This window comes from Hirundo rustica, chromosome 1, assembly GCF_015227805.2.
Source record: "Hirundo rustica isolate bHirRus1 chromosome 1, bHirRus1.pri.v3, whole genome shotgun sequence".
Lineage (NCBI taxonomy): Eukaryota > Metazoa > Chordata > Aves > Passeriformes > Hirundinidae > Hirundo > Hirundo rustica.
Genome location: NC_053450.1, coordinates 16,281,310 through 16,298,790, shown reverse-complemented (window position 1 = coordinate 16,298,790; position 17,481 = coordinate 16,281,310). Strand labels below are relative to the sequence as shown.

Sequence of the window (17,481 nt, the reverse complement as noted above, 5' to 3'; positions counted from 1 at the left end):
ATTATCATTTGTTTAAATATGTAACATAGATTTATTTATCCCTGTGGACAAAAAAATGTATATTATAATTTTAACTCCTTTAATACTCTTCAGATTTATTATTTTATATCTGAGATGTTGAATTTTTCTCCTTTTGCCTAACCTATCTAAAAAGTAGGTGGGGTTTTTTTGTGCCTTATTCAATATTTTTGCTGAGTGGAAGAAAATATAATTAAAAATGTTTAAAAATAAAAAAAAAGGCCTCTGTTCCTGTGTGTTCTGGCTTCAGCCAGGACAGAGTTACATTTTGCAGTAGCAGGGAGGGGTCATGGCCAGGACAGGAGGTTTTTCTTTACCACCTCATGCCCTTGTCAGGGGTTGGGGGAAGGAAGGCTCTTTGATGTGAAGGGTTCCTTCAGGTCCAGCAAGCCTGGCAGAGAGAGCCATCTGGTACTGACTGTTATCATCTGGCACTGCCTATTATCATCTGGCTTTTTTTTCCATGTGAATTGTTCCCTTTTTTATGCCTTCTGTCATTAATACTGTTTCTGTTACTGATCTTATTCTTATCCCATTGCTGTTTACAGTAAATTGTTCTTGTCTCACACCATGATCTTTTGAGCCTCCAGTTCTTATCTCCAGTCACCCATAAGAGGGAAGGGGGATGGGGCAGCAAGTGGCAGCATGGTTTTAGTGGGAGCACTAAATTGGACTAAATCTCCCAAATCACAATACTGTGAAATTTGCTTGACTTTTTTAAATTTTTGGAAGAATGTAATTCTCAATGTCTTGCATGAAAAATATACCTCTCATATGTTGTCTGTGTCATTTCTGAACTATAGAAAGAGGGTTGAAGTGATAATACAGCTGAAGGAGAACAGTCTGACAAAAAAAAATATAGATGGCCCTAGGCAGTAATTATATTTTATTTAATAGACTGAGAGTGAGTTAACAGACCGGGAGCATTGACTAGAGTGAGAATTAGAAATTTAATTTGAATAAAAGCTGGATGGAGAAAGCCTACTGATAAATTAAGCAATATATCGTTTGATATAAAAGTACACTAGTTTCAAAACATCCTACTGAAACACTTTAATGAAGGTGTGCAGTCGTTTCCTCTATTATGTCACTCTTTCTTAAAAATTTAAGTAGGTCTTTCATCATTAATAATGGTTTTTTAATTAGGTATTTTTGTGATATATAACACAATACATTTTAAATCTATGATAATGCTTAACAGATCCATCAGTGATTAATGCTATAAACCTAAATAAAAGCAGAAGAATGAGAGAATTATTTTTCACATATACTTTGCACAGGCTGTGTTTTCTGAGATTATTTTACCAAGGCGGTAGTCAAAGTTGCAGACCTAGGGTACTAATTTAAAACTAACTGATTTGTACTTTTTAAACTTCTGGCATCAAATCTACTCTGAAGGGAATAGCAAGGGAGACAAAGTTACGTGTTCACTTCTCTGAAAGTCCACCAGTTAGCAATACAGTAGTGAGAAAAAAAAAATTGAAAATATAATTAATTATATTATTTTTCTTCTTCTAAATAAAAGACAATTCTTTCCTGTTATGATGTGCAAGTACTCAGGATTCTTTGAAAAGGACAAGACAGTTAAGTGGAATGCTTTTTGCTTGGGCCCAGTAATTGTAACCTAAAGAGATTTTTCTTTAGTCTCTTACAAAATAGTGTGTGAAGAGGAAAAGAAACCAAGACTGTTCAGCTAACAACTACTGACATTTACTTTAAACTGAAGAAGCTGCTACTCAGATGATAACATTCTGAGACCTGTTGTGCACATTGCATGATCCATCACTTCATTGGTCCATTTTATTGAGAAGTGTGAGTGGAAGAGATTAGACAAGGCAGAGAATAAGTAGGAGGCCATCACCCTGCTACTACAAAAGTGCTCTGAACCACAGAAACGTGAAGAGCTTGGTAATCTTGAACATGGGCAGCATTTTCCAATCCTGCTTCACTGTGTTCTTACACAACTGCTTATATGCTTAGAAAAAATAAATCTGAATCACACTTTCATAGCACCTGTCTAAGCAAGAGAAGAAAGAAACTGGCAAAACATCCAAATTTTGTTTATTTCTAATTTTTCTCTTACATTATCTGTACTGAAGGAGAAAGGAAATGCGTGCAACTTGTTTGTTGTTTCCCTGTAGATCTTAACAGTAGTCTGTATATAACAAAAGGGATATCCAAAGAGATAAAAGATCTAGAAAAATTGTTTTTGTTGATGATTCTTGTGATGGTTTGAACAAAATCGCTCATAAAACTATTATCTATAAAGACAGAAATTATATGAAGTTCAAGTTAGTTGTATTTTTCAGCCTCCTTCATTATAGTTCTGGGAAGAACTGACTTTTTATTGTAAGAAAACTATTAAAATAATGTTGCAAAGGAACATGAAATTGGCTAATGAGGTATTTAAATAAAGTGCCCAAATTTGAAGGCTGGTGTTCCTATGCAATTTTTTTTTTTTAAGTCTCTCTCTCTAATGCTTATGGAGGGACCACAGGGAGACTAATCTCTTAAGTAATAAATATAGTAGAAGGCCTAAACAACTGAAACTTTGGAATAACAATAGTAATAATAAGAAGAATACAATTATAGAATAGTATTAAGCCAAAATAAAAAAGAACTTTATTAAGATAGGGGGTTTAACTCAAATCATCCTATTAATTATGTAATAAGGGTTCTAGATTTAATGACAAAGTCACTTTGAAAAAACTCTGTTTCTTCCATCACCTCTCATCTAATTTAGAGCTACTAATTAAAACCACAATAGCTTTCTGCATATAATAATAATCTTCTATCATCCTACTAGTAAATGTTAATTTTTAGATCTGATGATTAATCACTTCATTCATCTGAAACAAATTATCACTTCAGTTTACTGAATCATATGGATGAAATTAATATTTGAGTAATTATTTTTCTTTTCATTAGTGGGCAAACCATAAAGAACTCCCAATGGAACACCAGGGAAAAAAACAAACAAAAAAAAAAAAAAAACACAGAGGGAGAGAAAGAGAGAGAGAGAGAGAAACAGGACTTCATCAATATGATCCTTATAGTAAATAGGACCACTTATCAGTTGCCAGTCTGGCAACAGATGTGTTGCCAGTCTGCCTGAGTCTATAACTGAAATGTAAAATCAAAATCTGGGGAGGGTTTCAGGACCTAAATGAGAAACATTTTATTTTTGGAGAAAGCAAACCTTGCATAACAATCAGCTGCTCATTTCAGGTTCTAGAGTCCTTTTTAGAAAATGGGAATGGAAGAAAGACGAATAAGAACAAGAGGAACAGATGGCTTGGAGTAATAAAAGTTTGACTTGGTAATTCAATAATGAGAAACCTTACAAAACACAGGCTTTTTAGAAGCCTGTTTCTGACTGTCTATTATAACTTCTAAATAGTCCAGGTGGGTGTTTACTGTTACATGTATTTTAAAATGACAGGTCTCTCCAGGCCTCAAGTATTAAAGGAAAAAGAAGAGAATTCCATCCAAATGTTACATTTAATACGTACACAGGTAGAGTGGAATTTGAGGTTTGATAGTCACAACGAGAGTACATCACTGACATCATCCCAAACATTTACAAAACCTGGATAGATTTGGTACAGGTACTTTATCAGAGCAGTGTTATTGCACAGGTCTCAAAAAGTTTGTGTTTGCCTCATGCAACTCTCATATAATCAGTTAGAGCTGGGCAAGTCTCATTAGCTGAGGTTGGTTTCAGGTAGGTTTTACCCTTTCACAAAATATAGGCATATCTATATGATTACATATATTTGTATTACATTAATTACATGTATTTGTACCCATCCATATAAACATACATACATACATGCATACACACACACACACACACACACACACACACTCTACTTTTCCTACTCTTCCCATTCCTTCTTTCGCTATGCACCCCTTGTAACCATCAAATTATATGGTCCTCCTCCAGTTTCCTGCCTTACTGCCATACCTTAGGTGTCACCTCTCAAAAACAATAGGACTATCATCCTTCCGTTGTTTCCATCATGGCCTCCAAAACCAGAAATTCAGCATCTTTACTAAGTAACAACTCAAAGCAATTTCCTCTCACCAAATAGCCATATTTTGACTGTCTTTTAACAACTTCCCAAAATACAATTCTATTTCTAAACTCTTATAAAGAGATGGGTTGTTTTTATTTTTTTTTGCCACAAAATATGTGCAACTACCAACTTCCAAGTTTGTTTTTTCCCCCTGAGAGAATTTATTCACATTTTCCTGAATTTTACTCATGTTATCAGAGCAGATACAATTCATCTCTATCTAAAATTCAGCTAGATTTTTTTTTAAATCACTATAAATAAGCAAATGGATACAAACAGCAAATTGCTAGTATACCTCTTTTTTTTTTTTTTTTTTTTTTTTTTTTTTTTTTTTTTTTTTTCAGTGAAACAGATTGTTCAGAGGTTCTGTTTGTAAGTATGGGGAATAACCAGCCAGTTCTGTGGTCATACATATGGAAAAAACACAAAGTAAAATATAGTGGGGATTGCAAAGACCTTTTTATTTGTTTTGTAAACAAAGGAAATTCGATAGAAATCACTGAGAGAAATCCAGAATCTTTGAAGTTTGTATCTGTGTATACAGTGCTGAAGACAAATATTTGAGTCAGTACAGATAATCTTACTAGAGAGAGAATTGGCTTATATCCAAAGGAACACAATGACAAGGAAATGTGAGAAATGTGGATTACAAGTATATAAACAGTGGCTAACAGTGAACCATTTTACAAGCAGAAGATGTTTTGTAACAAATTTTTGCAGTTTCTTGATCCTATTCTGATCCTAATAAGCTCCTTCCCTGAAATAGATCATAATATTTCGGGATGGAAACTTCACCACGGTCACTCTAACTTTCCATGGTATTCCTGTCCAGGTCTCTCTGTCTCTTATTGCCAACAAGTGAAATATGTATCAGGGAGTAGGCATTTCTGCAGTTGTTCTGTTACAATGATTTTTCTATTTATTTTTGGAGATACAAAATAGGAAAACACAGTGGAGGGGCAGAAACATAGCAAAAAACCCCAAACTACTAAAACCAAAATAACACAAACCCTGAGAGAAAGAGAGGCCTGGTCCACACAACTGGCCCAGCTTGAAGACTGAGATAGCAGCTTTTTTACTCATGCAGAGATTAACAGTAAAAATGACACCTTCATTATTAGTACAACTTTAGGATAAGATGACCTAACAGATGGCAATGCAACATTTTGCTGCCGTCCTTCCAAAGCACTGCAATCTTGTCCTAAGAAGTAAAACCTAACAGAAAACAGAATTGTTCAGAAAATATGCCACCACTCAGTCTCCTCCGTGGGACAATAACATGGGTTGAAAAGCTTGTAAGCGATGATTGTAGTGTAGTCTTTCCTCCAATATTTGGACTAACCAGAAACCCAGACTAATTTCAGCTATTTTAATAACAGCCTTTTCTATGAACAAGATTTGATGATTAAATACTTGAAGCAGATGGAGTCATACTGCTTAGAAAAAAAAAAAAAATTCAAAAAGAAAAAGTCTTTAGAAATCTTTCATCAATTCAATCATATTACAGCCAAATTATTGTACTTATTGGGGAACTGTGAATTTCTTTGAAGACCACAGATGCGGTCTGATCATTTGACTTTGGGTTTAGGGCATTAAAAAGACAGCTCTACTACTGCCATATGTTTATAGTCCAAGTCAATAGCTGAAGCTATTTTGTAGACTATATTGAATTGGTCATTATTATATTCAAACGCATCATTAATATTTGAGCCAAAACTAATCATTTTTATTGAAAAAATCTGAAAACTGAAAAAGTTGCATCAAATCATATGAAGCAACTAAATTCTTTAAATTTCATTTCAAAAATTCACAGATTAGTTTGAGGTCCTTTAAATGTCACCCTACAGTGACTTTTTTTATTGGCATCTGCTCACTTGGCAAGCATGTTAAGTAAGCACTGAACCAATGAATGAAATACTCCCCAGCTGTGAGTTTGAGTACATAAAACCATCTAGTTCTTCCTCTCAGAACCTAGGAGATTCATAGTTAAGTGGAAAGTGATGTGAAATGACCTTCTGGTGCTTCTGTGATTTACATTGTTGGCATCTCAATAACACAATCTTGCCCTTGAATTAGAAAAGCAAACCAGAAGTTAATAGTTATGCAATGAATGCTCACCTCTATTCTTCAAAAAATCTTAGACTGCAAGCTCCAGCTATTCTATGGAAAGCCTGTGGCACAGTTATCCATGTATACTTGAAATTATGATAAAAACCATATTCACTGTCTACCAGGTATGTCTTAAATACAATATTTTGCAATGGACTTTTCCTATTTAAATAAAAGTAGTTAGCATTATTGCTGTGTTTGAAATACAATGAAAAATAAAAATATTTGGCACAACCTTATTAAAAGTAGCAAAATATTCTTCAAAGGAATAAATTCTTTCATTAAAGAATAAGTAAGTTCATAGTATGTATATATAACTTAAATTCTTGCACTAGAAATATTTTTATAACAAATTCTAAAATTATTTATATTTTAAGTAGCACTTTTAGGTACATATATTGTGTATTCTGGAGAAAAGAATACTTGATATTCACTAAAGTCCCTCCCAAAACCACAACAATGATTATTTCCAGCATATAATCAATCCTGCCTTTCATTTTCTTTTTTCAGGTGGAAACATAAATCCATTAGGTAATAATTCTGAAGACAGGCTATAGGTCATGTCTTCCTGTACCTGTAGAAAAACTAACATAATGCAATCCATCTCCTGAAATTCTTCTTGTGTCCAGCAACCCTCTAAGAAGGAGAGATACTATTGTCAAATATGCACTTAATAATAAGACGCACATTTTGTTCACCTCCACTGTTAGGTTTAAAATATTTGAGATTGAGGAATCACTAAGAATAGCTTGAATTTGAATCATCTAATATTAGCCAGTAAATGGTTGCTCACCAAACATATCTGAAATTGCAAACTTTACCACATATGCATAAGATAAATCATGAAGTTACGTGTGCATAATGAGATCGCAGGATGGATGGAGATCACATATGCAGTAATGTTCTCTGATTCACGAATCCACAGTAGCTGCCAGAACAAATATGCTAAATTAAGGCTGTACTGTTTCTTTTAAATTACAAATAAATTGTGTTTCTCCAAAAGTTGTGGATAGATGTTTTAGATGGGATGAATCACACCATGGGGATATGTATCTCTGTTGATTAGAGCAAGGATGTGATTGTCTTAGATTAGGAATCTATTTTATTAGGTGTATAACTAAAACAAGAGGAAATGCATTCCACCATAGAATTCAGTTACATGTGTACACACCTATTTGTTTTTCATGGAAGCCTAGAATTTATGTGCACATAAATCTGCAGTGTTTGAGGGTAGCACTTCAAGACTAAATATATTCATAGATTTAGATCATCCTGCCTTGGATTATACAGATTAAAACACAAATCCTGTCACTGTATCTGACTCTAAAAGTCCCAAATTTACATATATGGATGAAGATTTTTTTTCATTAAGATTTTCATGTCCATTTAGTATGTCGAAGATAGACTTCTAAGCTTTTTATTTCTGGCCCAACACCAGTACATTATTTTCTTGCTAAATTGCACAGAGTACAATGAGTCAGATTCAACACATTTTTATTATATTCACTATATAGCTATACAATCTTCTTACTTTTAAGAAGAAATGAACCATGTGCTTGCATGGTTAATTTTATGCATTGTAAATTTCAGAAAAAATCTTCATTTATCAGATTTAATCAAAATAATAATGGAAAATAAATTCATAGTCATTCAATGCACATTGAATGAACTTTGAGAATATTCAATTTCTATTGTGGTAGGCAGTGCATTAATTTGTTTCAAGCACAATGCACACAACCTACATTTTTTCTGGCTCTAAGCAACCTGACTCCATGTTTAACCATCTTCAGTTCTCTTCATTAACTCTCAAAATTAAATTTAAAAAAGAGTCAAATGAAAAGACATATACATATCACCTTAAGTCCACTCAGAGAATTTTCAAATCAAAACAATATTCTGGCAATAAGCTAAATTAACAGAAATCAGCATTTACACCAATGTGAATGCTTCCATACTGAAGCATTAGTTTTCACTCATTCATTAAAAAGAACTACTTCAGCAACTGTATTTAAATATTACATATAAATATTGCCTTTATTAAGCTTTTATCTCTGGGATTAAAACTACTTCTGTGCCTGCTTGATATCCTTTGCACAATGATCTCGCAGTTCTGGCCAGGGTTTCTAAAGTCTTTCCTGCTTATGTAATTTTGAATGAAGCTTGATTAGCTGACTGGAGAAAATTGAAGAAAAGGACTGCCATAAACTTTTTTAATGCTGAGCCCTTGAAGTCCAGCTTCAAGAATTTACTAAGAATAATTCGAATCATTCTACTACCTAATGTTTTCAGGTAGTAGTACGAGATCCTTTGAAAACATTGCAGTAACAGAACAATGTTAAGAGAAATGACAATGTGGCAACGGAGTTAAAAGAATGCCAAGAAAAAAGGACGAGGTGTGAATTTTCTATCAATTAATAATTATACTTATGCAGCATGTACTTCTTCCTATTGTTAACAATAAATATTTGTATGTACATCCTCAATATTTAATGATGTTCACTCTATCCTTTAGAAAACTGAGAAAACAAACCAAAAAATTGAATTACTCAACTAAATTGGATTTCATTAAATTTCTGGACTAAGTAATACATGTTTTTAAAAAATTTTTAGTTTTTATGTGAAGTTCCCTGTGATAGTCAGTTTTTTTACATTTTTATGCAAAAAAAGTGTGACAAAATACAAAAAATAAAGAATATTTTTTAAAAATAGTTTTATGGCTACATTTTTTAAGAAGTGTAAATAAATAAAAGGTCCCTTTTCTTGGAAATCATTTTGATTTGAAGTCATTCTCTTTTTGGGAAGGAAAGGTGAGCTGACTTACTTTTTATAAAATACAGGGTACAAGCTGGATCACTGTCTCTTCTGAAATTAGTGTCTTGGACCTTTATACAGTTGGACACTCAAGTATTTGGAGCAGTCTTTGTGGTTTCGCTCCATCCTGTTGACAAGTAATCATTGTTTGAACAGTGCAGTCTCACAGACTTTGAAGCGGTTGCTTGTATAAAAAGAGGGTAGGAGCAGAATCAGATTCCTGCCTATGGCAGTATTTTGATATTTTAGATCTTATTCTTTCATTGCTATCTCCCCTTCAGCAAAGTATTGCTTAATTCAATAATGTTTTTCATTTATGTTTAAAAATATTGATACTACCTATTCATACAGACATTTCCATCCATTTTAACTCAAGATGGAGGGTTATACCCTACACATTTAAAAAATTTCAGTCCATGTGCATCTGCCACATTTCTTAAATTATATTAAGATGTACACAGCAGTGATGATGGATTCAAGTTATTAAAGCAAATGTTTTACTCTAATTCAGCTAAGTATTATCAAAAATACAATTTGGTTCTCATTCGTTCTTGATGTGAGATTGTCATTTGGCACATTCTGCTCCTCATAATCTGTCCTTGCCTTTTTGTTTCCAAATGTAGACTGAGTTTGTAATCAAATCAAACAGTATTAAAATAACTTTACTGTGACACGACTGTTAAGGTGTCTAACAATTGTAGATGCAGTGACCTATCTAACAGAAAATATATATTGACACTTGTTTGCTCAGTGTGTATTTTCACTGGTGTAAGGTTTACTTTCCAGTAATTGGTAAAAAATTATTCTTCAAGCATATTATTAATAATAATTATAATATTCCCAAAGTTCAGCTGTTCAGTTCTACTTCTTTCCTTTCTATGTTGCTAACATGGAATAACTCAGGTCTACCTCCTAGAAATGCAAGACAAGACATAAGCAAAAGCTGAAAATGGCATAAACATGTCTGTGTATATAAGCCAGTTATTCAGGAATTGAAGAGAATAGTGGAAGTAAATTTCCTTGTTTAAAGTGAGCTAACTGGATCTACCTTTATTGCCATAATTCTAAGAAATCTTGCCCCAAAATATCATTCTTATCAATAAAATTCTTGCAAATTTTAGAATATTATATTTTCCTGTAGATGTAAAGCAAATGTTTCCACAGAAACTAGACATTTTCCCAATTAATGTTTTAGCTTCTAGGTAGGAAAAGATCTGATTTAAATTTCATAATTTTTGATGGCAACTGAGAAAATATATCTTTTTGCTCTAACAAGCAAAAAAGCTTTTTGCTGAGGCCAGCTGATAAAAAACCTATTTTACTGTTAAAATTATTAATTTAAAAAGAAGTATAGATGACACCATTATACAGAGTAAGGCATACAAATTAGGTCATGTCCATCAGGGAAAAAAGAATCTCAAACATCTGCATTTTAATTGTAAACAAAGTTGTATTTCAGGATTGAACAATTAACAATCATTACACCACTTTAAAATATCAGTGGGAGAGTGTCAAAGAAGCTGAGCCTTACATGTTTACAAAAGATTTTGCCTGTGGCACACTGTGTGCTTTTGTGAATCATTTATCTTGTAGCTTAAACCTGTCATGGTATGAAATATTGCAACTGTGATTCTGTGTGACAGAATAATGAAATACTGGGAAAAAAGTCCACATTGAGATGACTTTTCCACAGAATTTTTGACTTGAGAACCTGAGAAGCTGCAGATGAAATAGGTTTTCTTTCCAGTCCATCAAAAACTAATACAGGCCAATGAGTTCCCTTCTACACACTGAATATGTTATTATGTTGTTTGTGGGTTTTGTCTATATTGACCACGTTTTCACTTTTTTTTCCCCTCTATCTGTTCTTTTTTATAAGTTCTCATATACTGTATTGGATGCCAAAAACAGTTCTTGGAGAATTTCCATCAACAAATATTTGATTGCTGTATTTCACATTGAAAATTTAAGCCATAGAGGTGATGACAGTTTTGTTGCTGTTTCTTTAGGAAAATTAAGTTAACTTACATCGGCAGCTTTGCTGGAGTACCCCTTCATTGTCAAAAAGGTTATTTTGACTCTTTTTGGTTGTGAATAACTTCTGTCTAATCTACATGATGTGATGCATACTACAAAGTGAATTGAATATGAAATCTGGTGTCTTTTTCCACAAAGACCAGATTTTTTGTGACCATCTTATCAGTGAGCGATCCCTACATACCAAGAATTGCAAGTGGAGATTCTTAATGCAGTATCTTCTATCAGGACCCAAAACAACAGAGTTACAGGAACAAAGTTCTTACTAAAATTCATCTGAAAGACCTCAGCACTGCAATTTTATGGCTATTCTTGTCTGAAACTGTACTTAAATATATTTTAATGAGTGAGAGGTAAAAGCTATTAGATAAAACACATTCATTACTCATACTGTAAAATTTCAGACTGAGTAATTACACTGAATGTAAAAAACTTCAGTTAAATCAATTGTCAAAATTACTTTGCCTTTCTTAATGGTTTTTACTGGAATAATTTTACTAATGATAGATTACAGAAAGAACCCAGATCAGAAAAAAAATCTATATTATTATTTTACTTTTACCGGTGTACAGTTCAAGGATGCAGATTTTAAGATGTGGGCCTCTGGCTGTGAGGTATTCTGCTTCCTATTACTCTGTTAGTATCACTGGAAATAAACAGCAAAAATGGAAATATATGTTTTGACACTTGTTTCAATGTGTCATGTCATCCTCTTTTTGAGTAGTTACTACCAGATATGGTTTTTTTAAATCTTTCTCTTTCTGCACACTTTTGTTTTCTGCATGCACAAAAGTGGATCAAATATGCTCCATTACATATTCTACAGGTACCTGAACTAATTGTCAAAATACACTATTTAAATACAAGAAAAAAAGTAAAGGTCTGTCCAAGGTAGACCAGACAAAAAGTTTAGATATTCTATTGTATTTATATTCCACAATATGTCACTGAATCCTCGTATGCTAAAGTTAAGCATATCTTTTTTTTTTTTTTTTTTGCACCATCATTTTTTTATCTAATTGCTGTGAAACTGTCAAACATAATTCCTTGATACTGTTACTATCATGCTTAGTGTGTAAGAAAACCATTATTTCTCAAATTATTCCAAATAATTATGCAGAGCAGTGGTATTTTTCCCCATTTCCATGTGTTGTTTTGGGAAATCTGTCTTTATTTCTGGAAATCACAGAACTACATTTCAACCTAAAATGTCAAAAAATATGACGTACAAAGAATTAACATTTTGAATCTTTTATTGTAGTATTTTTCAAGCTTTACATGTTGGCATCTGATTCATAAACTAAGAACAATCACTATACTGACATTAAATCAGTAACTTCAGATATGATAAAAATGGGAGGATATAAACTTTACAGTTTATCTAAAAACACTTAGCTGTTTCAAAAGCAAATGCTTCTAATAGCTAGAAATAAATCAAGAATTGTGCAAATGTGTTTAATTTTTTTCTTAATATTTTTGGAATAAGGAGAGATCAGCATGACTTAGGAGACAATACTTTTAAAAAACAATTTATTTTGTAGTAGTCTATGCACCTCTACACTATACACAAGAACAAGCTAATTGGATATTGAGGGAGTTCAGATATCATAAGTATGGCAGATGAACACACAGCAGCTGAAGCACGGTCTTTAATTTTGGCTGACATGTTTGCAGAATGAACATGAAGGAAGGTTAAGAAATAGCCATCCCCATCCTCAGGCACCTGTTATTTGATAAACTGAAAACTGAGCTGTGGGTCAGAATGAAGTCCAGCTTATCCAAGCATAAATCTAAACCATGGATACTTAAAGCTTAAATGATACTCAGTATGTGGCATACTGCTTACCAAGACGTTAAAGTGAATAAAAAACCATCATGTGTTATCACAGACATTTAATAATAAAGTGAGATAAAATAATTCATAAATCCAGGGAGATAAAATTGTCTTTGTATGGGACAGAAGACACCACTAAAATATTCCTCTGGTCAACAGAAAAAAAATGTTAGTATGGAAATGAAGTTTTGATGGAGGTTCAGAGAATCTACAAAATCCAAGCAGACACATGCTGCTCTAATTTCATTTGTCAATAAAGACCATGCCATTGCCTCATGGTTCAGAAAAGCCAAGGGGTAAATGAGCAACAGTACCAATATTTAAGATAAACATTCCTTCCCCTGCTTACATGAACTTACTGGACCTATGCTTTACTTTCTAGAGCATAGGCACATGACTGGGTGAAAAGAAACCTGAAGTGGTACCATTAATCGATTTGGTTAGCATCCCAGTAGTATTCTAAGTTACATGATAGTTATCACAGTGAGACGAAAATACTGAGCAGTAATTTCAAAAGATGAAGGCAAATATAAGTGTTTTGAGAAAATAATGTACTACAAAATGATAAAAGTGTTAATAGAAGTATCCACTTAAGACATCTTATTAACATTAATAATTTTATGTAAAAGCAACCACACAAATCACCCAGAATTGTTGAAAGTAACCAAGCAACAAAAAGATATGAATAAGACTAGACCTACTTACCAAATTCCTTAGGGACAGTAATAGAGTAAATACAGTTGTGACCAACGCTATAATTCTTGGGATAGTTTGGTGATAATACAGTCCCTTCAGAACCTGTAGATCGGCTTCCACAGGGTGCTAGAAAGTGAAGATAATCAGTTTAAAAAAATGTAATATCATTTAAAAAATCAGTTTAAATTGTGTTATGAATAAAGCGACACAGAGTCCCCAAGCAGGTGCATTTGTTGTATGTTGGTATATGATATTAGAGGAAATTTTATTACACGTCTACACTGGATTAAATTTTAACATCCTGTGACATACTGAGTATATGCAATTTTCTCATATATCAAATGAGAATTGATGGCACTCTGCAGTTTTCCAAATAAATTTTTTTTTCTTTACAATTTATAAACCATCTTAATAAAAATAATGATGTGCTTATACACAGTATGCTATTACTTACAGCACACAAAACTATTATTCATTCATGTGATGCTTTATACTGTGATAAGACCATAGATTATACAGCCCTTCTGCACACTTATAAATTCTTACTCATGTCAATATACTCATCATGCAAAATAATGTCTACAACTACTGAAATAAGAAAGCCAGGCTTTCTTGACTGAACATGATGTACCACTTAATCTCAATTATTTATAACATTTTTTATATAAAGTTATGAGCACATACTTTGCTTTATCACAGAAACATCATGTTTATGCTACCACAGTCATAAGACTTGGTAAAATGGAAGATAGAAACAAATGCTTTTTACCACAATAATGTATTTTTGTAAGGTTTATAACAAAACTTAATATTTGGCATTATTCAAAACTGTCAAGCAAGAAACAGTGTTGTGGGGGTTTTTTTTGGTTTTTTTTTTTTTTTTTAACAGATGTACAGGTGCATATATATGAAACATAATTCAATGTTAATGGTTTCCTATGTCTATTACCTGCTTGTCACACAGACTTAGTAATTTAAGGCTTCAATTTAGATTTAAGCCTAATCTATTTTCAAGATTATGGCATCTCTTCAGAATATTTTTTTCTCTTCTGGAGTATAAAACACTTTTAATGAATTTAGTGTTAATAACAAATTTATTTCCTGTTAGACATGAATTTGTAAGTGAAGTAGTACTCAATGTTTCATTTGCTAAAAACATCCAGGGTTTTTTTGTGGAACTCTCTCAAAATATTAATACTTAATGAATTATATTAAATAAGAAAAAGATGTTTTTCTTACTGTTATTCCAGAAGACTTTATCTCAGTATTTGTCATACTAAATACAAGGTATTTATTAGTGTAGCTACAAATCATATATTTTAACATTACTTGTAGTTAATTCACACAAAATGTTTGGTGGAGTGTACCATGAAAAGAACACATGTTTAAAATGTAGCAAGTTACAGCCCTAATGCTTTGAGAACAGATTTATGCAATTTGCATTAACGTGGATTCCTTTCAGTGGGGTGTAACTTCAGGGTTTGACAGACCACGTACCTGAAACAGGAGCAGATGGAGCTATTGCTCCAGTTTGCACACACAATTTGGGAATGATTTAATACATTGGTGTGAAAGTCACAGTATTTGAAATATGTCAACAGAAGAGTCTTGACTTTCACTTGTGCACATATGTGTGCATGTGGCAGATGTGGCACCTATATTGGAGCTAAGCAAATCTGTCAGGGCTCAGATCAGGATGAGGTGTTGGTGATGCCAGTACAGTGGATGAAGGGGCACACACCCTGACACAGGGAGTAAGCACTCACTACCACATGTACATGGAATATTGCCGTCTGTGGCTAAAAGAGCAATCTCAGTGCCTTCCCCCAATCCACACACACACTACCATGCGAAATATTAGAAATTCATGATTTCTTGTGTAAACATATTTAGATAATAGAACTACTGGGATTTTTTCCAAGAAGCAGTAAATGGCTTGGCTGAGCCTCACTTGCACAGACTTATTTGCCATGAGTTACTGGAAAAACACAAAATAAAAAACCTTCACTATTTAAATGTGGCAAAAAATAGATATTCTTACCAACTTGTAAGTACTCAAGATTTTCTATTCCAGATTTTGGGTGAAACAGAAGTGAATATGGAAGAATATAAGCAACAATAGCATTAAAATAAGGGACATAAGATTGTAGGGAAAAAAAATCTCTAACTCCATTTCTCTCTTTACTGTTTGTGAGCTGAATAATTAAGCTACAATCACCAATACCACTGTCCCACTCTAACACTCATATCATTATTACACCTTCCTAATCAGCATATATAAATAATGTGCAAATTTAGGGCAAACTATAATTCCACTAAAGTCAATGGTATTGACACAAAAAGAAACATAATTTCACCCTTTATGAAACTTGAAGTGTTAGTACACAAAGGCAATACTTAAAATTAAATGCTAAATATAGTCCTCAGGATATAGTGGATCTTTACTTATAAAGAAAAATAAAGGCTTTTTTATACTCTGATTCTTTTTTAGTCTTACAGGTTTTGCAATCTTATTTGTAAAGAAGAGTTCTTACAGTAGTATGCTTAAACCAGAGAGAAATATATTTACCTATGTACAGATCGGGACAAAATATGTAATGACACTTGCAAGGTAGTATTATGACAGCTGGTACAAAAACAAGTCACAAAATAATTTAATTGAAAAATTCTTATAGATCTCTGAAAGTCATTAAACCCAACAATTTTTGAAAATTAAAAAAAAAAAAAAAAATCTATCACCTCCAAAAATCTGAGAGCTCTCATTAATACTGAAGTATGGTTGAAATAACATCCAAGTCTCTAAAAGGTGAAGATAATATAATTTCTTTTTACATTTGATAATTAAAATATTTATATGACACTTTTTCTGAAACATACAAACATTTTTCCCACACTGTGAATTCCATGAAAGTAACACACATCTGCACTGGATTTATAATAGGGATATATATGTTCACACAAGAGAAGCTGGCGCATATCTATTCACACAGGGGGAGAAGAGACACAGTGTGATTCTGAAGCAGGATTTCCAGTGAGGATCTTTTAGGTACACAGTCTTTCAACAAGAGTTGTCTGCAGCCTTTGCGACAATGTGCTCAGTACAGACTGGAGTTAGACATGAACTATTTGTCACTCTGGCATATGCAACATATAATCAGCATCAAGAACTTAATACCCATGTTAAGTATTTCTTTCCTTGATTTCTTTCTTTAGTCTTCTCATTCTGGATTTTTTCACTTGGTCCTTTCTGAGTTTACTTTTCCCCTTACTAGGTTCCTTATTTTCCAACTGCTTCTGTAATGACTGTTTTAACTTCACAAGAATTCACATTCCTGGGTCTCAAAAACAAGTAGTATAAAGGGAAATTGGTTCAAGATGTAAGCATCCAGTTGACCTTTATGAGCTGAGAAAACATTAAATATTGTAAATCACTAGGTAGTGAATAATTTATCTCCTATAGCAGCTGGACAGTCCTCCAAGACATTTCTGAATGTGTCAGGGAGGAGGAAGAGGCTTGCTTGATATTTTACTAAACTTAAGAGTGTTCACTGACTGTATTTTTTTCCTTGCATTTTGGAAAATGTTTAATTTAAAATGCCAAAACATTTCAAGAAGAGATTTTACCCTAACCATTACTAAACATTAAAGCTCAGAAATCAAAGATGGACATGAAACCATAGCTACAGTGAATTGAAAACATTAACTTGATGCAAACATATATGTTTGCCTCCAGAAAACAGCTAGCATCAAGTTGTTTGGGTAGATGGAAAAATTCCACTACTACCATGCTAGCCATTGACTTTCACTTATGCTTAATTCAGCTAAGTAGTCCAATTGCCTTTGTTTCAGTTTTATAGTGTAATGATTTATTTAGTTTCCTCATGAATAACAAGTCAA

General features: G+C 32.9%; 1 protein-coding gene across 3 annotated transcripts in view; it reads right to left on the bottom strand.

The window, feature by feature from the left end:
- CSMD3 (CUB and Sushi multiple domains 3) overlaps positions 1-17,481 on the bottom strand; it is a 612,124-nt gene that overhangs the window by 125,914 nt on the left and 468,729 nt on the right. For all 3 annotated transcript variants that reach the window (XM_040070587.2, XM_040070596.2, XM_040070605.2), the window contains one exon: positions 13,594-13,710. In XM_040070587.2, coding sequence (XP_039926521.1) covers positions 13,594-13,710 — 117 coding nt within the window. The remainder of the gene's footprint in view (positions 1-13,593; positions 13,711-17,481) is intronic.